The sequence below is a fragment of the Acanthopagrus latus genome, chromosome 5 (assembly GCF_904848185.1).
Source record: "Acanthopagrus latus isolate v.2019 chromosome 5, fAcaLat1.1, whole genome shotgun sequence".
Classification (NCBI taxonomy): domain Eukaryota; kingdom Metazoa; phylum Chordata; class Actinopteri; order Spariformes; family Sparidae; genus Acanthopagrus; species Acanthopagrus latus.
The window spans coordinates 12,030,929-12,056,736 of NC_051043.1; the positions used below are offsets into that span (position 1 = coordinate 12,030,929).

The 25,808-nt window shown below is 43.3% G+C and overlaps 2 protein-coding genes across 4 annotated transcripts in view; both read right to left on the bottom strand.

The window, feature by feature from the left end:
* Positions 1 to 664: 664 nt before the first annotated feature.
* ap3m2 (adaptor related protein complex 3 subunit mu 2) lies at positions 665 to 9,104 on the bottom strand. Its single transcript, XM_037098875.1, has 9 exons — positions 8,949 to 9,104; positions 7,119 to 7,403; positions 6,857 to 7,028; positions 6,350 to 6,487; positions 6,060 to 6,145; positions 5,391 to 5,524; positions 4,980 to 5,187; positions 4,653 to 4,797; positions 665 to 2,868 (listed from the first exon to the last, which is right to left on the bottom strand). The coding sequence occupies exons 2-9, from the start codon at positions 7,389 to 7,391 to the stop codon at positions 2,768 to 2,770; spliced, it is 1,257 nt and encodes a 418-aa protein (XP_036954770.1). The 5' UTR covers positions 7,392 to 7,403; positions 8,949 to 9,104; the 3' UTR covers positions 665 to 2,767.
* A 3,895-nt stretch (positions 9,105 to 12,999) lies between these two features.
* The window catches only part of kat6a (K(lysine) acetyltransferase 6A), a 33,465-nt gene continuing 20,656 nt past the window's right edge, over positions 13,000 to 25,808 (bottom strand). For all 3 annotated transcript variants that reach the window (XM_037097290.1, XM_037097291.1, XM_037097292.1), the window contains exons 8-17: positions 25,645 to 25,757; positions 24,377 to 24,492; positions 23,579 to 23,720; positions 22,413 to 22,574; positions 21,608 to 21,701; positions 21,236 to 21,467; positions 20,144 to 20,342; positions 19,335 to 20,054; positions 18,839 to 19,100; positions 13,000 to 18,734 (exon numbers count right to left, since the gene is read on the bottom strand). In XM_037097290.1, the coding sequence (XP_036953185.1) occupies positions 15,370 to 18,734; positions 18,839 to 19,100; positions 19,335 to 20,054; positions 20,144 to 20,342; positions 21,236 to 21,467; positions 21,608 to 21,701; positions 22,413 to 22,574; positions 23,579 to 23,720; positions 24,377 to 24,492; positions 25,645 to 25,757 (5,405 nt within the window). In that variant the 3' untranslated portion in view covers positions 13,000 to 15,369. The remainder of the gene's footprint in view (positions 18,735 to 18,838; positions 19,101 to 19,334; positions 20,055 to 20,143; positions 20,343 to 21,235; positions 21,468 to 21,607; positions 21,702 to 22,412; positions 22,575 to 23,578; positions 23,721 to 24,376; positions 24,493 to 25,644; positions 25,758 to 25,808) is intronic.

Below are 25,808 nucleotides of genomic sequence, written 5' to 3' on the forward strand. Positions count from 1 at the left end.
CTTGTGACTAAATCTAAATTAACTCTCTATCTCTGTTTTCATAATTGAATAAACTCAACAACTGATCTTAAAGGACAACACAGTTTCATACTGTTATACTTTGTTTATATGTGGCGGACCCTGCCACCTTTCCAGCTTCATACGTACATCTGGGGACCTTGTTTCCCTCCGAGAACAGCTTGTTTTTTCAGTCACGGGGCAAAACAACATTTCAGGCTTGGTGTTATTATATCATTTATATTGTCAAAAAATTCTGAGTTTAAATTTCTCCTCCGCAACTACATAGTGGTCCTTTAACTTAAAGCTGCAGTGTGTTTGATTTGGGGCAATTCTTGAGGATCTATAGGCATAACTGGAATATAATAATCATAATTACATTTTTATTAATGTATATTCACCTGAAATCAGAACCAATGTTTTCAGTAACTTAGAATAAATCTTTTTCTCCGCCATGTTTCTATGGTAACCCAGAATGGACAAATGAATCATTGGCTCGAGATGGAGCCTTTCCCGCTTTTCAAATTTTATGTGGCCAGCATAGGGGAGAGTGAGACAAGGATTATTTTTGTTGGTATCAATCTGCGAACTCATCACTCCATGACACTAAATCTGACACACTGGACCCTTCACAGTATAAAACACACTGAGTAAGTGGTATCATCACTTAGTTACAACAAGTTACACACATCAAATCTTTATTTTTACAACATTGTAACACTCCATTTGAGGCTGTTTAACAAACACACAAAATGCAAACCTTCAACGTTTCTTCTGAGGTACCTGGCCTTTAACACAGCGCTGAATATAACCTTTTAATCTTCAGTTGTTAAACAGATCTTAAGAAGCACATTATACAGTTTCTTTGATTGTAAGAGTTGTGATGGTGTGAAGGAATCCTACTGGATAATTTGGATCAAAGGACTTAGCACCAATTGCATCAATATATAGCTATAATTTATAGTTCAATAGCGAGCTTCTTTAGGGTTCCTTTTTTTTAAATAAATAATATGTTGAATAAAACAGGTGAAAATAAATGTTCCCAGAAACCTTCTTGGTAATAAATAGCTCAAACAGCTTCAGTAACTCTCATCTATCTCAGGAAATGTTAGTACCAGCAGAAGAAGTGCATGATTGAGGACGGCTCCAGTGTCACATTCTCTTATGTCAGTGTGCTGACTCCAGTGCTGCAGACAAAATTACAAATCATTGGGACTAGGAGAAGAAGAGCACAAACAGAAAAGCAAACAGAAGAGGCTGCAGTGAAAGGAACCAGAAAAAACTGGACAGGAGAAGAAGGAGGATAAGAAATACAGATATTCATTTTCATTGGTAGGTTGCAATGAGGACTCGTTCTGCTTAAGGATTAGAGAAAAGTAATGTAGGAGTGAATGCTCTAACATTTAGGAGCACATTTTGTGGAAACATGTTTTTTTCTTGACTCAGTTTGGTCCTTCTGCGCTGTAAGACAATGCTAGTGTCTTAACTTGCAGAGGCCCCTAGATATTTGAAAACAGTGGATTTCTTTCATGCTGTACAGCTCATTTCATCACAACTTATTATTGGGGAGCCTCATCCTAATATAGTATTGGTCCAAAATCCAATATCTCTTGTTTGGAAGGTGGAAAACTGTCACCAGCACACATCTATCCAGGCAAACATGCCATAGACATACTGTGTGGAAGACGGCTCACTCTCAGACCTGATGCCTACAGATGAAATGGTACAGAACCAGATTGTGGCTGGTGTGTTTTTTAGTGTGTGTCTAAACTTGATGGAGACTGAATTGACACAAACTGATAAAACATCTAATGGGGTTGGTTTGTTCTCCTGAGTGAAATTTTTAGGGATACACCGAGATATTGGCTGGACATTAGATTAGCCGATATTCACCTTAGTGATTTGCGATTGGCCTACTGGAGAATAAGACGACATTCACTGATGGTAGTGGCCGATGTTTATCTGATGCGTCACATCAGTTTTGCACTAGCAGATTCATTCAGTATTGGCTCGTGACATCCCTGCCATCAGTTGGTAAAGCTATGCAAGTTGTGGAAAATTCTTCTCACTGATTAGGAAGTTGCTCTATTTCATGTGTCAGCTGTGTAGAGGGGAGACAAGTAGACCAAAGGTCGCAAGCAAACTCCCGCACAGTTTGTCTGATGAAGATCTAGTATTGAAACGTTGCAAATAAATGTATTTTTTGGAAAATAGACAGTGAGGAGGAATTTGCTTGTAACTACATTAAAGTGTCTTTCCTTACTTTGTGAAATCAAATTTATCTAAAACAGTTGTTATTTGTTTACATCGAACATTTTGTTGGGTTCCTGGCACAAAAGGATTAATACATTTCAACCAAAAACTAAATAACTAAATGACAAAAAAATCATCTGTATTGGAATCAGCCAAATTGTATTTTTAAATAGGCATCGGTATCGACCCTGAATTTCACAATCGGTGCATCCCCAAAAATGATCAGTGACATAATCTGTGCAGTATCTATCAGGAGCAATGTGTACTGGGATCAGCTGGGTTCAGCTTGGATGGAGATGAGAATGTTTTATATCACTTGGTTCAAACTCTCATCAAAGCTTTGATGTGATGACTTCAGAAGTGTGCAGTGGTCCATTTTTAACTGCTACAAGGAGCCTCCAATGTTTGTAGGTAAATCCTGAACTGCATATACAAAGGGAATGAACAATCTTCCCTTCTCCCATCAGATCGCCCCTCAGTCTCATGGTTTGGTCCAGTAGTCACAGAGTGGTAGTCTTTATGTCCGCACCTGGAACTTGCCAGCCTTCGTCATGTATTTAATGCCTTTGAAAGGTTTATACTTCTCACCGTACATGTCCAGTCGATTCACCTTCAGTCCTATTGAAGGACAAAAATAATCATTTATCAATACACCACACACACAGTCTGATGTGCATTGAACTTTTACTATTGGATGAGAACAAACACTGGCACCGATGTCAAAACAAGTGAATGGTGGGTGTCTAAATTAGTGTACAACTACAGAGATGTAGACATTAGGCTATTACACCACTTCACTCTGTCCACCGCATCTGATGTTCCGCTTCAGATACACCTGGTGGACTTAATGATAATCCAAAGTTTTTTTGCCGTTTACTGTAGTTTAAAAATGTATGCTGTTCATATTGCCTTCCATGTTGTGAAATTAGAATTTTAGGCAGAGAATTTTGGGAGAAAATCCACAGCAACTTATGGTTAAAGATTTTCATTTAAGCAAATCATATAATGATATACACTATATTACCAAAAGTATTCGCTCACCCATTCAAATGATCAGAATCAGGTGTTCTAATCACTTGGCCTGGCCCCAGGTGTATAAATTCAAGCACTCAGGCATGCAGACTGTGAAACAAGACATTTGTGAAAGAATGGGCCGCTCTCAGGAGCTCAGTGAATTCCAGCGTGGAACTGTCATAGGATGCCACTTGTGCAACAAATCCAGTCGTGAAATTTCCTCGCTCCTAAATATTCCACAGTCAACTGTCAGCTCTATTATAACAAAATGGAAGCGTTTGGGAACAACAGCAACTCAGCCACGAAGTGGTAGGCCACGTAAAGTGACGGAGAGGGGTCAGCGGATGCTGAAGCGCATAGTGCAAAGAGGTCGCCGACTTTCTGCACAGTCAATTGCTAGAGAGCTACAAACTTCATGTGACCTTCAGATTAGCCCAAGTACAGTACGCAGAGAGCTTCATGGAATGGGTTTCCATGGCCGAGCAGCTGCAGCCAAGCCACACATCACCAAGTGCAATGCAAGGCGTCGGATGCAATGGTGTAAAGCACGCCGTCACTGGCCTCTAGAGCAGTGGAGACGCGTTCTCTGGAGTGATGAATCACGCTTTTCCATCTGGCAATCTGATGGACGAGTCTGGGTTTGGAGGTTGCCAGGAGAACGGTACATTTCAGATTGCATTGTGCCAACTGTGAAATTTGGTGGAGGAGGAATTATGGTATGGGGTTGTTTTTCAGGAGCTGGGCTTGGCCCCTTAGTTCCAGTGAAAGGAACATTGAATGCTTCAGGATACCAAAACATTTTGGACAATTCCATGCTCCCAACCTTGTGGGAACAGTTTGGTAGCAAATCATATAATGATATATGTAAATAGGTCATGTGAGGAGGCGTATTTATTGCATTTGGCACCATCTAGTGGCTACTGGTGCTCTGTGACTGTTCCAACAGAGTGGGTCAGTCAGGTGGTTGTCAGCTGAGTAGGTTGTGTGATGAAAGCTTCTCTTATGTGTGGGGGTTGAGGTCAAGATGAGGTCATCATAATTTAAAATACAAAATTGAAATGATATTCATTAGGGAATAATAAAATCAATCACTGAATCAGACTGAGATTTTAGTAAAGTGAACCAGGTGTTTTTCCGACGGAGATTACTCATCAATGAAAAACTATCCCTGCAAGAAATGAAGGAATTCTTGGAACAACACAATTGTGACTGTGTGATTTCAGCAGTGGTGGAATACAATTGTGCATTTACTCAAGAACTGTACTTAACTTGTTTTCTACCACTTCTATTTCCACTCAGCTACATCTCAGAGGCATAAAATATATTTTTTACTCAATTACATTTATATGACAGTTTCAGTGACGTTGTAGGAGTGTGTGTGTTTGTACCTGAGATGGCCATCTGTTGGATCTTGAACTGGATGTTGATACTGGGGTTCTCATCAGGTTTGGAGGCGCCAGCCTGCAGGCTCATGGTGCCTTTCAGGCTGGGAAGCTTCTGTGGGTTGATCTTTCCAACATCCCATGACAACATCTGGCCAAGACACAAAAAATCAAGATGACACATTAAATTAAGATAATGACTTTTTTTTTAGACCTGTCACTTCTGTGTAACAACACATACCTCTAGCCATAATTTTTTATTCCTATATGCTAGTAAACTTCCCTTTTTTTCCCTATAAACAGTGTGAACACTCAAACACAACACATAACTACCTTTGTGACTGGGTCAAAGGTGTATGTTCCCTGGGAGGGGTTGAGGTTGGCATTGAGGACGCCTCGCGGGAGCTGGCTGCTGACTAGAACCGATTCCACAGCCTTTCCCATAGTCTGTTTGGGTCCCAGGGTCAGGTCAAAACGTCCCTGGGAGCTTCCCTCCCTGAATGTGATGTTGTGTTTGACATACACTGGGATCGCCACCAGGCTGAAGATAAAGCAGGCCAAAACAAAAGAAGTCAGTGTCATACGAGCAGACATTCACAGAAATGTTTTTTGATTCTGTTGTAGCAATCTAATATTATTGCACTGCACACTATATTGGTACATACTGGATAAAGAACACATGGATAATACTGCATCTGCATCTGTGTGAGTGACATGAAGTGATCTTGAATGAAATTCACTGACTTCTGAGAGCTGACATGGTAGGAGAGCAACCGGAAATTTCCATCAGGGGGGATGAAGGAGAGAATCCGCTCAGCTTCCCAGCGCTTGAATCGAACACACGGGTGGAAGCTGACATCATCCAGCAGCCGAGGATTCTGAGAGACAGAGACAGAGGGCCAGGATGATTTGGGGTGGAGTAAAACAAAAAGTACATAGTTATAGTGTGAAAATATGGTATATGCACAAGGCGACTTACAGTAATTCATACATACATTCATACACTGATGGCAGTGGCTGCCATGCAAGGTGCCGACCAGCACATAAGGAGCAGTTTCAGGGTTCAGTAGCCCACTTTGGGAATTAAACCAGCACCTTTCTGAAGACACTGGCTCTACCCCTGAGCCACAACCGCCCCTATTCTATTCTATTCTACTTTATTTATCTGTCTACTGTGTATATTTTTATTCTATTTTATTTTGTCTCAATTTCTACCTCACACTGCTACTTTTTGTATTGTCTGTGCACTGTTTGTTTTGTTTTGCTGCTGTGCCAAACTGAATTTATCCTATGGGGAATAAATATATAGAGAGATTTTACTTGTAGTTCTCTACACATTAACAAATGTTTTGTGAGTGTGATAGTGTGGATACACTGAGTACATAAAAAGGGCTAGCACAAGAGGAAACTCACCATAAATGAGAGAGTGAGGTCGGGCATGCCAGTTAGTTTTACACAAGCATCAATGACTCCCTGAATTTCTGCTGTGATAGTGGAGCCTGAGCAGGAGGGAGGCAGGTTGATGTAAAAGCAGAGAAAACAAAAAGCATATGAATGAAATTAATTTTGAGAGCAAAACACAGTTGTCCATACATTAGTTTTTATCTGACCATTTTATTGACAATTGTAACTTACATTACTAACAAAGAGGCTAAATAATGAAGTGATTATGTGGAAGCGAAGCAGTCTATTAAGAGTTATACCTGATTTATCGATGATGGCATCGATCTCCTCCACCACGTCAAAATAGGCTTCATTGTTGGTATATTTGACTCCGGTGCGTCGCCAGGGAACCACTGACAGCTGGCCGGTAGGGAGCTGCTCACCAACATTAGTGCTGCCTATAACACAGACATTAACCAAATGTAAAACAACAATCACATTTACACATTTGTGATCTCACATTCTCACTGTATCTGAGTGATTCAGCTTTCTATGTATAAGCAAAACATGAATGTTTAAAGTGCTTGATTTGAAAGGATGTATTGCCTCTGAAACATTTAGATTACCCTCTAACCCACAAATCTAGCATACTGCATAAATAGCATTCCATGTGACCTATGTATGACTTAATTTAATAACAGTTACATCCTATAGTGAGTCAAGTGTTAATGGAACCACCTGCCCAGACTCATTTAGCCAACATCACATGCACATGCCAACAGTTTGGATTTTAAAGGCACTGTGGTTAACATGTACACTGACTGTACCTGTGATGGTATTGACCATTGTGCGGAGGATGGTTGGGGGCTTAATAAGCTCTTTGAGAATGTTGGACTCTGTGGCCAGAGGAAAGCCATTGTCCAGCATCTCCTCCAGTAGCTCATAGACCACTACCACATTGTCCTTAATAGCAGCTTCTGTACACACTCCAAAATAATCCTGTGCAAAAAACAGGGAGGGTATGAGTATTTAAAGTTAGATAGTAGTCATTCAGCTAAAAACTGATAGAAAATGGAAAGGCGCCAGAACCTGGAATGTGTCGACAACTCTGTGCAGAAACTCGATGACAAACAGTGGAGGCACCTCGCTCTGGATGACTGCGACAAAGTAGATGCGATGTCTGAGCACACTGATAAGGTAGTGATGCGGCGTGGGGATCACTGGTGGGACGTTCTCAGGCTCAGTGGCACGCTCCTGTGCCTCAAAGAAGTAGTCACATACAGAACGGCTGACCACGCTCTTCCAGTGCTTCTCCAGGAAAATGTCCCCCGAGGCATTAACAAGGAACAGGCTGTGGATCATGTTGGCTGGAGGCTGAGATGCGCACGATAAAAAGAATTTCAATAAGAAATATTATTGTGCAAAATGTAATTAAATGATCATAGTATTATCTTAAAGTAACATTTCAGTTGTATATTAGTTAAACTAAGTATTTTTACATATCGGCAAACAATGCAGTTATGTATTATCTTAAGGAGACCTAAATAGATAATATAACTTTTAAAGGTGCACTGTGTAGTTTTCAGAAAGACATTTTAATCAAAAGAGAAATATCTTCATTAACTGATTTTATTTTAGCCTAAACAAACTTAATAAACAAACTCTCTTTGTTTTCATGACTGAATAAACAAAGTGACCTTGAAAGACAACACAGTTTCATACGCTGCACAAAAATAGATCCAACAGATATTAATTCAACGTCTTTGCCGACATTGAAAAGTCTTCCAAAGTTTTTCTGACGTCTGTTTTTTTTAGATGTTTTGTCGTGTAATTCTATACTTCTTTTCAACTTCAGTCACCTCCATTAAGAAGGCTAATATTCCAAAGTTGGATGACCAAATGATGGTATGTAATAAAGCTGATGAATAGCTCTCCTGGCAGGGCACATGCCTCATTTAGACACTGAGGTTGAGGCTCTGGGTTCAAATCATCCCTGTAGCCTTTGCATTAATTTTTAACCACAGGAACTTCTTTAGATGAACCCTGTATGGATATAACATAGTCTGCTCAGTCTGTTTTAGTACAAGTCTCAGGGCATCAAATAACTTGATAATGGGCAGGATTTCAGTGCCTGCTATTGAAAAGGCAGCCGTTCCTCCTCTCACGTGACACATAGTTGCTGGGGGAAAAAAAGTACCTTGAAAGAGTGTTTGCTCGATTTATGGATATTTGTCATATGGATACAAAGTACTATACATTTGTTTACTATCATTTGTTAGACACTTTTGTATTCATTAAGATTATAATTTACACTACTACATCATCGATTAGTAAAATCAAGGGTTGTACAAACTTTTCCACAGTAATACGTGAATGAATGGCTCCTGACAAATCTTGAGCATGAAGTGTTCGTGGGTCAATTTTAAAAGCGACACCTCTAATTTCATTTATTTTCGTTTTTCTAAAGGGAGTCTGTGGTACCGCTGTCTCCACACAGACTGTAGGTTTCCATGTTTAACTTCATACTTCTCCATTAGTTTAAGTCTACTCTGGTTGGCGTCTACTTATGATGCCTGGGGAACATGACACCGGGATATTCATTAAATATGCGACAACGCTATCGAGTTCTAACCGGACAGAACAAGAACCGGAACCAGCTGCAGCTAGGTTACACATAATTATTACTGTTAATGACGCATTTAGCAAAGAAACTAGCTTTCTATGTCGACACGGAGCAAATGGAGGCCTCCGTTTCCAGACAAGATGCTACATCAGTCCCACCTCCTGCCTCAGTCTCATGACAGAGAAAAGCCCCGTCACCCGGTGCAAGGGATTGAAATACATCAAAACAACGATTCTGTTCCTACCTGAAATGTATCATTAGCCACTCGAGACATTCAAGAACTGCAACTGACTTACCGAAGGCAATTTTTGACGTTTTCGTCTCGCCTTTCACCCGTTTTCCCACTGAAAGATTAGCAGCAGTCGTCGCTTCCCGTTAGGTGGAACGGATCCTGATGTGAGAAGCGATGAGGAGCACGGAAAACCAATCAGAATCCAGAGACAGTCTAAAATCCCGCCCACTTGACAGTGTCATAGGTCACCAATACGGAAGCTGGTGACTCGTGACTCGTCTGTGATTGGCCCGTGGGGGTAGAGCCACAGTAAACACCAGTCGAACTGGCCGCTGATTGGCCTCAGGTTGTAGCTGGTCTGACATTTTGTTTCCAGTATCAGATTTCATCTTGTGAGTTCTTCTCTATTCAAACAAACAGATGCAGGGACATGGATGACTGAAACCTCACTGAGAAATGCTCAAAGTCAGTGCTTTCCAAGTTGGTCTGCAACATGCAATTAATTAAGCCCCCTATTTTGTTATTTAACAGCACATTTTATTTTAGAAATATTTATTTAAACAAGGTTACAGGTCAATAGCAATATTAAGATTAGGGGTCAAGCCATATGACTTCTTCAGGGCTAATCATGATACTATGATATACATAATTCTGTGCTATTAGCAATAAAGGCTGAAGGCTGGGAGACTGAAAAAAGATATTTGGGACCGATATGTTAATTTGGAGTGAAAATTGAAATTGAAATCTTTGTGTCAAATGAAATCACAATCAAAGCAATGTTAAATTTACTGTTTACAGGCTGTGAATTGTGTTACCAATCAGATATCATTGTAGGCAGGATGTTGTGTGAGAGGATGATGCATCAGAGTCAAAGTAGCACATTTTTCAAATTAGTTTATGTTATCAAGAATCTGGCAAACAAAAAAACAAAAAAAAAACAAAAAACAAAAAACACAGTTACTGATAATTGGAACATGTTGAATATTGGCCCCATAATCAGTCTTTCCCTAAGGAGGATTGCAAAGAATACCATGAGATGCTCATGCTGAAGCCACACACATTTATATAATATAAAGTTACATATAAAGAGTCTTTTTTTGTGCAGATATTGCTTCATATTTTTCTGACAACAAATAAAGGCACAGGATGTAAATATCACAAAGGCAGGGGCGGTTTCTCAGTATGGGCAGCCGCCCAGCGCGGCATTTGTGGAGGGGCGACATGAGCACCCGCAAAAAAAAACAAAAAACTAATAGTAATAATATTTTTTTATTTGTCTGCATTCATTTCCTCCGGTTTTTGTATTGCTCATTTACACGTCAAGTCAATGATGTCATGTTGCCTTGTGGGGAGTGGGCTGCTGGGCGCTGTCTGTTTTATAAAGGTTATCTGCTGCTGCTGTGAGTCTCACACAGTTTGTGGAAGAAGAGGAAGGAGGGCAGGGGACAGGTTCACTTACTGGGGTGGGGGAGCAGGTGATATTTCAGTCATAATAATATTGAATAAAAGCCCATAGTTTCACATATGCTATTTTTCAGGGTTTGGTTAAATAGTGAAATACAAAACAAGGTGAACTAGTTTAGTCATAACTCTTGGTTGACAGTGTTGGGGGATGGGCGATGTGTTGATTCCCGAGTGTCAAATAAACAAATTGATACGAGGAGGTCAAAGCCATTAGATGCCCGGTTCAGGAAAAAGAAGAAGAGGAGAAACAAGTAAAAGATAAAGGTATGGAGCCATGTCATCTACTCTTCATGAGTATGATCATGCATGTAATGAAATTTAATGACGTTAATAAGTATAGGCTAACTCGTATGTTTGTTATCCTCTGGCTAAACTGCTGGCTATAATAGTAGATAACAACAGCATCCGTTTTCAGTCCAGCGGACTAGCAAACTAATTAATTTCACCCTAATAATGTGTATGTAACACAACAATGATTAGCTCACATACATGCAGTGAATAATGTGTGTATACTAATGCCCTTGTGCTCTCCATTAGAAATGTCTGGAGCAGAATCGCCTACTGAGGATGAGGCTCTGTCCACTGACCCTGCTAACTGGCCTTCACTTCTGACTGTGAGAAGTCAAGACAGAACTGGTTTCCAGGGGACCAAGTCAGGAACCATCTGACTTTGTTTTCCCTGGAAATGACAGTGACGGCTAGAGCTGAGGTTTGCTCAGGGCAGCTGGGCTAGGGCCGCCGCTGCACAAAGGGTTAGGATTATGTTGTATTCAACTTTTAAAACCTGTCTTATCAAATCAGTCACACTATTTGAGACATGCCATATAAACCATACTTTTCTTCAAACTGTTTCATTCTTCATATATTGAATTTGAAAACTCTTGAATATCCCTTTTACCCCAGTCAATAGCCTAATGTATATTGCATGTTAACTACTTGGCAGCTACAAGTGCCTTAACCTACGACCACGTCTCAGCTGATGTGATTCAAAAGCAGTGAAAGCGTATTAACCAGTAGAGCGGCATTTTTTAAATATTTTTTTGAATTTTACCAACAGAATACATATAAGAATGAGCACAAAGACTAACTTATCTCAGAGTTCAACTTCACCTTCTTTCTAAATGTAGCTCACGCCTTCAGATAAAGTTTCAACACGCAACAAACAATGAGGTTATGAGAAATACATTAACCTCCGTGTCAACCGGTTTAAGCCTTATGGCAAATGTTAGTGCAACAGAAGAGCAGAGACATCGGAACAGAGCATTAAACCAAGATGTGAGGGCGATGGTGAAGCAAACAATCATAGCTGCTTCCTCTTCTGGTGTGACCTGCACTGTGGGACACTGATCAATCCATCAGACAGGAGGAGTATAGTGTTACACAATGATTACATTGGCATTATGGATTTCTTGTAATGTAACAACTGATGTTAAAGGAAAAGGTCACCCAAAAACGGCTTTACCATGCTGACTGAAAGTCCACAAAACATTTCTGGCTCATGTTCTATGGGGACATCTAGTGGCTACATGTGGTCAAATCTACTCCATAAGTCACTGAACTAATGACATCATTGTTCATTTACTGTGGGGTGAAATTAATTAATTAATTACTACCAGTGTGAACCTTACTAAAACTGAGTTGATGGTCTTTTCCTCATCTATTCGTGACCTTTTAGAATAAATGACATCCCCGGAGCTTGATATATATACATACTTTCTTTCCACATGGTACTGTTCACTACAGTCCTGATCATTCATCATTCTTTACCATCTTTTAAGAGAGAGATACACATAAGACGATAAGTCATCTTAATCCTCAATAATATACGTGAATTCTGACTATTCACGTCAATTTCAACTTTCAACAATAAGGTGGAAGACCCACAAAGTCATTTTCTCAGTCAGCCATGACAGGTTGCTCTGACATGAAACTACAATTTTATGTCTGGGTTGTCGTTGTCGTTGGCCTTTACAGGTGCACTGCGTAGCTTTGGGGAAGAAACTTCAATCAGAAGAGAAAAATCTTCATTTACTTTTCTTTTTTTTTTTATGGCTAAAACTAAATAAAGTTTTTAATGTAGCTACCACTGCTGTCCTGCTTTTTGCCCTTAAGATGTTTGTGTGTTATTGCTGCCGTCCTGCTTGTCGTTTTTATGAGACCAAAGACAAATTTCTACATTGTGGACAATAAATGAAACTGAACTGAAACACTCCCTGTTGTCATGACTGAGTAAACTGCATAATCAACAGCTTGTTAATTCAGTTATGGAACAAATACACATTTCAGAATTTGTATTGTTACCTTTTTGATATTGTAAATAATAATACACTGAGTTGAATTTCTCCTCCAAAACTACGTAGTGACCCTTTAATGTTATGAAGAACACCCAAGAAAAGTTCTTAAGATTTGGGATAAACATAACTTAAACATATATGTTGTTCTGCAGGACACCACTAGCTTGTCTGCTGTATGTACAGTTATGACAGTTTGTCTAGACCTTTAAATAGCTATTTAAATGATGAAATACTTGGTTTATTCAAGGAGGTAAACTATGACAGAAAATCTAGCAAAGCATTTAGCATAATTAAACATCTTCCAGCCTTTTAGACTATGATTTAACTGTAGAACTGACTTAAAGAAAGGAAAACATGAATGGCTCAACATAATTTATTTTCATTTTATGTTAAAATGTACAGAGTTCTTTGAAAGTACTTGCTAAGAAAGAAAGAAAAAAAACAGAATAAATGGAAATACATACAGGGACAGAATAGAGAGTTGAGGCCGCTGAGCGCAAATCAACCTTCGCTGTGCCCAGCTGTCACTCCTCTCTTTATTTTGCGCTCTCTCTTAGCATACAACGCAACATGTACAATTACAAAGGATACAAAAAGGGAAGCGATATAAACAGACAGAAATATACTGAGCTCCTTTTTACATGCCTCTTAAATGTAAGGAAGTCATCCTATACACACACAAGAAGTAAAAAAAAAAAAAAAAAAAAAAAAAGAATGCCAAGTGACCTTTAGATATTTGTAGTCCTTTTGTTTAAAATAGCATTAATATACTACACAAAGATAGAAAAACTCTAGAGATGAGATGGAATGGAGAGGTTAAAGGCATCTTAAAGTCACTAAAAGTGAGTGGTAATTTTTTTAAATTTTGAATTTCTTAGTAATTATTACCCAAGAGGCGAGCTAAAAAATATGTATTGTTTTTTTTCCTGAAACAGAAGTGAAAAAAATGACAGTACCAATATCAATGTCAGAGTTTCCTTTTATATTATAGAAAAAACATTTTCTCTACAATAGGTTTTCTAAAGTCAAAAAGAGTCAGCTTGTGTCATAAAAGAAAGCTGCCCAGTCTGATAAAATTCAGAAAGAAACACAACAAAAAATAAGTACAGAACAGAACAATACACACAAATAAAGTATGCAATGTTAGGCCTGTAAGAAAATTAAAACTCCTCTTTTGACTTTGAATACTGGTACATGGACCAACAAGGTCTACCGTTACACCCTCTGCCAGTTGAACGCCATTACCAACAGGACCTCAAACACTTACTCACCTCAGACCCTGCTTTCATATGAGTGTGCCTCTATGTGAGGGCCAAACCATGCACTAGATCAGGCATTTAGGCACACCTTTTAGAAAGGCTAACTGTCTACCGCCATATTTCTAGCCAATGGGAGTGCAGAATTTTGCAGAAAAGAAAAGTACAAATAATAATAATAAACAAAATACAGAAGAAAAAAAAATACACCATTCAGAAGCAGACTCCTCGACCTCTATGGGTCACTAACACTTAAGGAGGGGAGGTCAGCTCTAGTTAACTGACTTTCCTTAAAGCAGTTAAATGGAAATCCCACCGTTTGTTCTGCATTCCCTAAACTGCTAAAAAAAGGCTGACAAAGTACACCATCTGTCAGTGGAGTGTGGACAAGAACAGCTGAATGTTTCCTAAGCTAGCCATCACTTGGCGACAGCTAGCCAGTAGAGGTGTGTGTGTGTGTGTGTGTGTGTGTGTGTGTGTGTGCTGGATATCGGGAAGTACCAGAATATTTACATCTAAATGTTTCAGAGTGGTGGCAAACTGGAAAATAATGCTACTTGTTTCATTTATGGACATTTAATAAGACAGTAACTCGCTCCTCTCTTCTCTGTCTTTGCTGTTTTTGGTACAACACCGTCCATCCTGGAAGCCAGAGACTCTAAAAACCACTCAACACCTCAAACACTGTAGGCCACACTCTTCGGCTTTTCTGGAACTGGGTGAAAAGCTGACTGTGGCCACAGAGATGTTTGGGTATTTCTGAGAGAGCGAGAAGGTGTATCACCATTTCAGAATGCCACACATATAAAGACCAAAGCATATAAGAGGTCGGACTGCACACGAGTATTTCAAAAAACAATCAACAAAAACAACGACAACAAAAATAGGATTCAACATTATGTTTAACAAAACAAGAGTCCGCCTACAATGTTTCATTGTCTCTTTTTTCAAGGTAAGGCTTCCCATATCAATGAAAAGATTGTGTGCATGGTTGAATATATTCAGTTAACCACTGTTTTTTCATTCGCAGTCAGACAAAGCAAGGTACTCCTGTATTGTCTTTCTCTGTGCATCTTCCTCGTCATTCCTGTCCTCCCCTGCTCTCCTCCTGCACATCACGAGGAGGAGGAGACTCCTGGGCCTGTGAGAATCCACATTACAGAGGATTGTGTAGGCCTGGCCTGCAGCAGATTGGTATGGCCGAGGTCCATGTACACGCCACAGGCCGAATCCTACTGACTTACTCCCATTCACAGCCAGCTGGGAGGGGGAGGGGAAACGAGCCCAAATAAAAAGGGACAAAATGACAACATAGAAAAACAGGAAACCCAAAGACGCTCTCCGTCTCCAATCACCTCCACTCACTTGTGCCTGCCATGGCACTGGAGAGGGTGAACAGGAGTAATGGACACTTAAAGTACAGCGAGTATCAACTCTGGCCCCATGTCTCCTTTTTTCAGTTCTTGGCTGCTCATCTGCTCATGTAAGGTGACTGTTTTGGGACACCAGCATAGCTGTGATGGGAGGGGCCAGTGTACATCATGTTGCCATGGTGATTGGGCTGCATAGGCTGCTGCGGGTAACCCTGTCCTCCCATCATACCCATCTGCATCTGCATGGGGTACTGGGCTGGCTGATTCATGTAAGGGGGATTGCCGTGATAACCGCTGTTCATCATGGGCTGGGACATACGGTAGCCTGCTGACATAGCATTGAGGGGTGTCATGTTCATGGAATTGTATGGTGCCGGCGTAGGCATGAGGTTTGGCATCATACCGCGCTGCACCGCCAAGGTGCGCGGCGTACCCTGCATGGCCACAGCCCCTGAGCTGCGGCCATAGATTTGCTGCTGGTGTGGGGCCGGGGCCAGCTGCTGAGTGGCTTTGGACCGGATGGAAATATGGCCTTTGACTGTAGCCATCTGGCCCTGTAGCCGCTGTGTGTGCGGTGGAGGTCCCAGACCAATGTTAGTGGTGGGCATGTTGCATTGCAACTGCAGGGAGCCTAGATTCATGGAGCCAGAGCTGAGGTTAGGTGGTGGGGTCATAGTGGGCTGACCCTGCGGAAGGGGAGTATGGGGTGAAGGGGCCAGCCCAGGGTTTGAGAGAGATACACTGGTGGCATAGGAGGTGACAGAGGCTGAATGGGAGTAGGGCATGGCGTGGGGGTCCATGATGGTGTTGGTGAGCTGCTGAAGTTTGGCCAAGCTGAAGGTAGCTGATGGCTGGGGATAGCCCCCTGTGCCAAAGTCCTGACCCATTCGCTCATACAGGGTGCGCCCCCCTCCTCCGCCACCACTCTCTGGGATCTCCATAATCATGGGTGTGGAGGCAAAGCCATTGCCCATGCTACACTGTGACAGGGCCTGCTGTTGTTGCTGCGGTGGCGGTGGGGGGGCTGATGGTGGAGGCTGTGGGTTGGGGGCTTGTTGCTGTTGTTGTGGAGGCTGCTGAGGAACCTTTTTTTGGGACTGCTGTTGCTGCTGTTGCTGCTGGTTGGTGCTGGGCGGCCTCTCGATCACACCACAGCTCTGAGGAGACTTGATGCCACAGCTGGGGGTGTTGGATGGCGGTGGGGGTGGTGGTGGCTGGGGCACAGCACTGCCTACATTAGTGGCACCTGGTCCACTGTTGGGTCCGGGTCCTGTTTGCTGGATGAGGCTACAGCTGCCCATTGATAGTTGGGTTCCCCCAGTTCCTGTGGAAGATGTGAGGCTGGGGGCCGGTACAAATGAGCAGCTGTTAGATTGGGAGGAAGAAGATGGGGTGGCTGAGCTTGAAGAAGAAGAGGCTGATGATGAGGAAGCTGTGGAAGCTCCTGCAACTACAGCTGCTGACATTCCCCCTCCATTTCCCCCATTCCCTGTTCCGTTGCCCCCTCCGCCCATGGTGGAGTCATAGCTGCTGGGGTTGTCATAGTTCTCTGTTGTGCTCTCTATGCTGCCGAGGTCACTGAAGCCGCTGTCCACCACCTGCTGCGAGTGGTCTGACACAGATGGCACATCCATCATTGGTGATGTCTCCATATTCTGCTGGGAGGGTGCTGACAGAGAGCTAGGATGCTCTGGCGTGATCTGGGTGTACCCCCCTCCAGCACCTCCACCACTGCCTCCTGCTCCAGTAGGACCAGGAGTCCCTCCTCTCTGCCCCGCTGGTGTTGTGTCCATGATGTTTGAGGGCAACCCTGGACTGTTCACTGAGCGCACAGACTGATTTGGCAGGGGTGGCACTGGAGGATTAGGGAGGGGACTGCTGTGTTGGGAGGCCCCACACTCCTCTACTAAGGCCAGCGCCTCCTCCTCAGCCTCCCCTGTGTGGCTATAGCTCTGCAGGGTCCGGCAGGCAGCTAGTGTCTCCTCACAGTCCTGGTATGCCCCATGATGTGACTGTGGTTCAGTCTCTTCATCCTGGGCTTCCCCCTGTGTCAGAGACTGGACGGCCTGCATAGTCTCCAGGTCCAGCTCGTTGGAGTGGTGATGGGGGTGGTGTGGGTGGTGGTGTCCAAGCTCCTCTTTGAAGTCAGAGTGCTGGTGGGGATGAGAGTGTGGATGTGTGTGTTGGGGTTCCATCAACAGCGTGACATCCTTGTCGTCCGGGTGCAAGGGCTGGAGCTCCATGGGCTCAGAAGGAACAGACATGGCCGTAACTGTTTCTACTGCCGCAGCTGCTGCAGCAGACTCCTCCTGCTCTCTGCGCCTCCTCTCTTCCTGCTGGGGGTCAGCTGAGGAGGGTCGACATTTGGTCTCCTGCAGCTCCTCTTCACCCTCCTCCTCCTCCTCTTCTTCCTCCTCCTGCTTGCTTACATAGTCTCGGGCCACGCTGTTCTCCATGTCTAAAAAAGCCTCTCCACCTTGGGGTTCTTCTTTGACTGGAGGAGAGCTTGGATGTGAGGCAGGTTCCTCCTCCTCATCTTCATCATCATCATCATCTTCAGAGTCCTGACTTTTTCTCTTTTTACTGCTGTTGTTGCTGCTGTTGCTCTTGTTTTCCAAGTGTCCATCACCTTCGTCATCCGCGTCATGATCTTCACTACGCCTGCTTCCTGAGCCCGGTGTGACCGCTGTTCTCCTGTTGATACTACCACTGCCCATGCTGCCGCATTCCTCTTCCTCCCTTTCCTCATCCTCATCGTCTTCTTCCCTGTCACCCATGTCTGTATCCTGAGGCCGGGACTGTGGGGCCCGGGGCCCTGAGGTGGAAGAAGAGGAAGAAGGGGACAACAGGGGACGAGATGGTGGACGGCTGGGTTTGTCTTCCTCCCAGGCTCTTTGAGTTTCCTCCTCCTCGTCCTCTTCCTCCTCTGGCTCAGAGGTGGGAGGTGGTTTGGGTGCAGGCTGCGGTGGCGGGCGGATGGCGCGGTTCTTGGGCGGTCTCCCTCGCCTCTTTGGCACCTTCTGCTCGACAGGCTTAGGGAGATAGTCGTCTTCTTCATCAGAGTCTTTCTGTTTGTTTTCAGTGTTGGTTCTGGAGACACGCTTGCGGTCATCTGTCTGGAGCAGCTGAGGATCTTTGTCCAGCTGCTGCTCCAACAGCCTTTGTCTTTCTTGCTCCTGTCTCTCTGCCTCCTCCTGGGCCCGCTGCAGATACCAGCTCCGGGGCTTGCGGCCAGGCTTCATTTTGATTTTCGGGGGTGGAGGATCCCCACCTTGGGCCTGGCTATCTGGCTGGTTGGGTCCAGGAGGTTTTCCAGGTCCCCGCTTCTTCCAGTGCAGCGGTTTGCGGCTCTTTCCCTTGGGCCAGCCTTTCTTCTTCTTGACTGGAACCTCTGGGTTGGACGTTATGGTCTCCGATGGCGCTACTGGCAGAGCAGCCACAGGCTTCAGCACAGGTGTTAACTCTAACAGGTTGCAAGAAGAAAAGTCTGTGTTAGATGAAGATACACACATATCATTAATCACAATAACTCTTGCCAATTTTAGCATCAAAAGCCTGTCTTCTCACCGTCTTCTTCTGAATCTGTGAGGTTGGAGTGCCTGCCCCTTTTGGGTGCTGGGTCAGATAACCTTAGAGCAGAGCGGGCTGGCGGGTAGCGGTGCAGTGGGTGTCCCAGTGGCGTCTCCTCCTCTAGCCTTGGCATAGGTCTCTCCGAGTCCGAGTCTACAAAGGGCTCATCCAACACCTCTGTGGTCTCAGAGATGGTCTCTGTTACCACGCTGCTGTGAGGGTGGCTACGCTGGCGAAAGCGACGCTTCCTCAGCGGCTTCTAGAAACAGGATGAGAAATTAGTGGTGCTTTTGAAATGTAGTTTAAAATAACATGAACAGATTTAAAGGACCCAGATCCAGTTTATAGTACAATTCAGAGCATGAATATAAATCCAGTTCCACATACAACTGAATGCCAATTTATTTTGATTTTCAAGCTCCAGAATATTTTGTCTGAATGACTATGAATCAATCAGAATTCTTTTTTACTTTTACTTTTTTTTTTTCTTTACCTTGCATTTGAGCCCCATGGCAGGCTTGGTGAGGATAGGTGGGGAACATGCCCTCCTCTCATCATCATCTTCATCATCATCATCATCCTCCTCGTCTTCACTGCTCTCACTGAAGCAGCTCTTCCTGACAGGCGGGGGCTCATTTAACCTGGAAACCACCGGAAGCTGAACCAGCCCTTCTCCAGGCCCTACAGTCAGTCTGGGCTTAGGGCCTCTCTTTTTCCTTGGGGGCCGCCCTCTTCGGTTTGGGGTTATGGAGGGGTGTCTGGCCATGTCAAGTGAGTGAAAGGCTGTGGACTCTGCTTGTCTGTCCAGGGAGAAAAGGGAGGGAGGGCCGCTGGCAGAGGCTGCAGTTTTTCCTCCACTTGTTCTCTCCTCATCTTCATCATCTTCGTCCTCAGCTGGCCGGATCTTAGGAGGCCGTCCTACCCGTGCACCGTCTTTCACCTTTCCCCAAGGCCAGTTTTTGGGTGGGCGTCCCCTTGGTCTGCGTTCTCCATTTGCTGGCGGAGGGGGTCGTGTTGGTTCTGGGGCAGGGGGTGGACAGCGAACCGGAGGGGGAGCTGGAGAGCTTTGGCTAATGGGAAACCCCAGGAAGCCCTTTCTTTCCTCCTCCTCTTCCTCCTCTTCTTCTTCTTCCTCCTCCTCATCGTCCTCATCCTGCTTCTTCCCCTTGCGCATGTGCCAGGACATTGATGGAACCTTGTGACTTTGTTTTATCTATTTATAGATAAAGTAAAATACAATCAATTATTAAGCAGCTTTGAGATCAATCCACTATCTCATTTAAATAAATTCAATGCATTTACCTCCTTGCACTTGTCTTCCTCTGGTTCCTCATCTTCCTCATCATCATCATCATCTCTGTCAGCGTCAGAGACCACGGTGTTGGTTACAATGACAGGAGTCCAGCGGAGACTATCGGGGTCCACCTCTAGCTGCCGTGGCCGGGCCTTAAGACGAGTCATGTGACTCACCACCAGCTTCTCCCGTCGCACCAGGACCAGCCTGACAGAACCACAGCATTATCAATCTGTATGCATGTCTTTCTATATGCAAGTATGGAGAAATCACATGAACAAGACTGTGTATGTCAGAATATGTACGTGTGAATCCACAACTAGGTTCATGTTAGCCTGCAAAGCTTGTGAAGGGTTTTTAGCCTTGCAGGGTTTCCCCCAGTGTATTATGAGGGTGGCAGCCCGCCAGGCTTAAATTTCCCACTGCCAGGCTAAGCATGGTTTATTCATTTATTCAAAATAGGTTTGTATACATCAGTAACAAAGTTAAAAGTGCAATGGCGACATCTTATGGTCAACATGTAAACACATGGCGGGTCTGAGGTCAGGTGTCTTTTGCATCACCTAACACCCCACACCCTACAAACCACTGCTACTGTCACTATACGCAAACTAGACTACTTGTGATTGCCAACCAATTAACTTAGCAAGGCAGTATGGAACCACTGTAAACTCTAAGTCATGACAGGGCACTGCCATCGGTCAGTTGCTGGCCCCTGTCAAAAAAAAACAAAACAAAAAAAACATGGAGCTTAAACATATCAGACAGCATCCACTGGCTATTATAGTGACTATGTAGGCAATGATCCCACTAAAGCCTAATTCAAAACCCGACTGTGTTCACATGCAAGGTGTTACCTGGCCGATGGCCATATTCCTTTTCGTTTGGGTTAAGCTTAACAGCAGCCTTTAATGCTATGTTGCTGAGCACCGATACTCCTTTCATCTTTCCCTATGCAATAATAAGTAATATAGCATGCTAAATAAGGGAAAATAAGTGCTTGAGACTACAGTATGAACCACCAGAGTGCGTCCTTCACCCATTTGATAAGGCACTAAATAATGGTCTTTTTTTAGGTGTATGCTGGGCCAGTCTCTGACCTGTCTCCTCGCTGCTCAAGCATGTTGAGGCTATGAAGGGTGGTGGTGATGTCCTGCGGGCAGATCCCGGTCAGTTTGCTGAGTAGTCGTATGGTGATCTGGCGGTCACGGACCTCGTGAAGACACTCCAGCACCACGCTGCGCCAGTAGGCCATGTAGGACAGCCGACCGAGGTCCGACAGAGGCTTCTCTGGGGATCCTGGCTGACCCTCACGCTTGGACAGTAAGTAGCCTGCAAAAAGGGAGGCAAGAAAGATACACAGTGAGTCAGAAAACATATACACTATAGTATCTCTTCCTTTTTGAATTCATGCATTTCATCTTTTTTTTTTGGTCAGTAGTGTCCATGTTGTTTAAGGCTGAAGCCCTTACTGAAGTCGATGAGAAAGCGTCCATAGCCCTTGCGCTGGTACTGTGGAAGAATCATGATGCATGATACGTTGTACTTCTGTTGACAGTGCTTCTCCTGGAAAAGACAGACACATTCCGCCATTAGAAAACAAATCATGGAAACTACATCACAGAGCAGGCTTGTGTGGATGTACAGCAGGGTGTTGATGATGCTGCGTCCGCTCACTAACTGCTGTGTTTTGGCAGCGAGGCGGCATGTTAATGGGAGCACCTGCGACTGCAAACTCCACAGAGGGGCAATGGAGCTCACAGAACCCAGTGTTTATCTGGGACACAACACAAGCATTTGTATGTTTGTAGGAATGCTCCGGTGTGGGGTGATGCCAATGCATTTCAATGTCGGTTCATTTGAATGTGCTTTCCTCTACATTTCAGTTCATGTAGTCGTTGTACTAGGTTTGTGCAGGGTGATTAAGGCAGAAGTGCAATTAACTATTGAATGATCAGAAGTCTCCGATTCTTAAATGTGAATGTTTTCTGGTTTCTTTCCTCCTTTATGACAGTAAACTGAATTTTTTTGTGTTGTGTACAAAACATCAGCCTTTTTAGGATGTCATTTTATGTCATCTTTGTTCAACATATATCAATATTTTTCATCTTTTTCTGACATTTTATAGACCATACAGCTAATTGAGAAAATAATCAACAATGCAATGAACTGCTATTTGCAGCCCTACATTGCAAATTACATGAAGGCGGCATGCTGAAACAAAATCCCAAACTGACATCCAGCACAGGGATGAGGCTGGGAGCATCATGGCCATACCTTAGAGAAGTAGCCGACCAGGTGGCAACCTTTGTCGTCATTTTGGGTCAGGACGTAGAAAAGGAAGGGCTCCACATCGTAGTAGAGGGTCTTGTGGTCCAGGAACAGCTTGGCCAGCAGACACAGGTTTTGACAGTATATTGTGCTCACATTCCCATCAACCTGTTGTGGGATTAGTGAGAAAACACATTAGTACAACACCAATGACAACAGTTCAGCCAAATAAACTCCAGGAGTACATCGCAAAGCTGCTGTTAGAGAACAGGAAAAGAGCGAAGGTGAATTGAGTAAAAGTTAGTGTCAGCCAATGATCTCAGCCATCTCTGGAGAGCTTGGTGGATCGAGCGGGTGGAAGAGAGATACAAAGAGCTGTAATGAGAGAGAGAGAGAATGAGAGAGAGAGAGAGAGAGAGAGAGAGAGAGAGAGAGAGAAGGAGGGAGGTTCAGGTTGGCAGCTCGCCAGTTATCTCTGCTCTACTCCGAGCAACGATGGACTGCAGAGCAAGGGAAAGAGGAGCTGCAGTGGCCTGCAGACAACAATTCACTGAATTAAATTGATGCTGCGCTACAAGACCCAGAAGAACTGCTCCTCTGTAAATTGGTAATTATGAATTCTTCTAATAATTACACTGACTTCTCCCTGATGACACAAACAAAAGAATATTGTCAATTAATCACCATCAGGAATGTGACTGATCAACATCCTGTATATTCATAAAGTTACCCCATGCATGTAATTAATCTCCCACAGTCTTAAATAAAAATTAGTGGGTCATGGTTAAAGTCTTTGGAAATTATGGAATATATTATTGACAACTGTGTGTAGTTTCAGGTGTACCGGAGTGACTATGTGACGTGTAATTTTCGAGGTGAGATGAGAAGAAAGGCATCCTTGGTGAAGGCTCGTGACTGCCCACTGTGACAGTTTCATCCACCATCACTCACTCACATCATTTCGTTTACCGGCTTAATGTTTATTGAATTCCAAGTTTTCAACACAAAGCCCCATTATAGAAAAACACAACAACACAATCCTCTACCAAACCAGACCACCGAAAGAGACTAATAGAAATAATAATATAAAATAGGTTAGTTCTAAAAGGTCAATTATAACAGTTAAATAATTATTATCATTATTCAGTCCATCTTTCTAAACAGCTCCTCACCTCAAATACAGAGACATCATCCTTCCTGTAGATCTCATTAGCAGGTGGGTGGAACCAGCTGCACTTCTTCATGTGCTGGTAGAGAATGCTGCGACTCTTCATGTAGCGCAGGCAGAACTCACACAAGTAGAGCTTGGGTAGTCTGGATCGAAAAAAGGGAAGAGGAGCACAAAGAGAGAAGGTGAAGTGAGGAATGGTTATAATAAATGGATTAAAGGTCCATTAATTCACAAGTTGTCAGAAATTTCATTTTTTTTTGTTTCTCAAATGTGGATGTTTTATGGTTTTCTTAATCTTGTGTGAATTATTTGAGTGTTTGGGTTTTGGACAAAACAAAACATAAGTTACCTAAGGTCTAAAATTGTTAAGGACATGTTTTCTCTCTGTTTTAACATGATATGGACCAAATTACAAATTGATTTATGGCATAAATTGGGCAATTAAACAATAAGGACAATCATCTTACTCTGATGGAGTCAGTGAGCTTTTTTCATGTTCGTTTTTGTTCCCTTTTACAATTTCCAAATACCTCATGAAAGCAGATTTGATAAGCAGAACAGTAGACTAGATTCTATTCAACAGCTTCATATATACACATACATGAAAAATGAATACGCCCTCAGGAAATCTGAACCAAATTAGCTCCTTGGATCTCGCTGGTCATGTGCCAGAGTAAGTGGTACTGTAAACAACCTTATAATGAGCTCCATTACGCTGCTGGTGATTTCTATGCCTACGAGCAGGACTGGGAGCTAAGTGCATTAAGCTCTTGTGCTTAATTATGGTGCGTTAGCTTACCTGCTGTACTCCTGTGGGTAGGGAGATGAGTACCACGTCTGGATTTCAAACTTGCCGAATTCGATGACTGATGGACAGCGCATCTGAGGGTCCGGTGGACCTGTCACACCAACTTTCTGTTGGGGTAAAGAAATGCAGGAAAGGTCAATTCCCGGTTTACTACACAAGAGATTAGCAGACAGATTACACACCAGGGACTACTGGCTTGGGATTTTACACTATAGAGTGACAGCCAGGGGGAAAACTGGGGATTTTACGAACAAGGTAACATTAAAGCTAAAACAAATAATTGATTAAGTCACTGACCAAAAGCCATACACTTTCTTATTACATCTTAATTGTCTGAGAGACTAAGCTGCCTGCCTGCTACACGACGATGGAGCTATAAGTGGAGCTATCAAAATTTTACAAGACCAGTTTGCCCATCCTTGCCTGTCTTTTATGGGAACCATGTACTCTAATCAACTGCAACCCAACCTAGATAATAACGCAAACCCTTTTCACACATCATTAACTCTTCCTACTCTGCTACATCAAGCACTTAAACACTGGTGTGGATATTTCAGTCTGAATCTGGAATAGCGTTTTATATGACTCCCTATATATGACTGCTGGCAAAACAAACCACTCCCAGGTCACTGGTGAGGCTGACCTGTTATTAGAGCTGCCATGCTCAACATTAACACCATCAAACAGGATTTCCCTCAACACCAAGACAAACTCTGTGGGTCTGAGTTTGCCATCAATCATAAAGAGAATGAAAAATGTAAGCAAATTTCTAAGGACAAAACGTTAATCACCCTGCAGTACACAATAATGATTTACCCCTTGTTATTTGTATCTACTGGTAATTTAAAGCCAAACCTTTGATCCTGACTGATTCCTACACTCACAGTCCTGACCTGCATCTATAACAACAGATGATTTTAACATACATGCTGAATCTGGCAGCTGTTTCACGGCAAATTAATTTCTTTTAGTGCTGAAAAGTGAAGGGCTCTCACAGCTCATTGACTTTTCCACCCACACACGTGCCAACAACCTACAGACCTCGTCGGTGACTTCATCCTTTACAACCTGGGTGTTGTTGACTCTGCTCTCCGACCACATTCTCATCACCGGTGAAATCCAGCTCCCAGTCGCAGACTCACAGGTCTCTCCCAGCTTCCCCTGCTGATGCTTTCTCACTCCCATGCACCTCCTTCCCCATCATCCCATGTCTGTTTACTCACCACATTTTAAAGGCATTTCATAGATTGTGTGTGTACCTGTAATGCCAGCTCCTGGATGTGTCTGAAAAGCTCGATGTCTTTTTCCGTCAGGTTCTCGTGGCCAGGCAGTTTGTCATCTTCATCACGCCAGTCGCTGCCATCCTGATTGTCTAGGGATCGTAACACAGCAAACATTAATGCAAATCTAGTAAAAAGCTTGC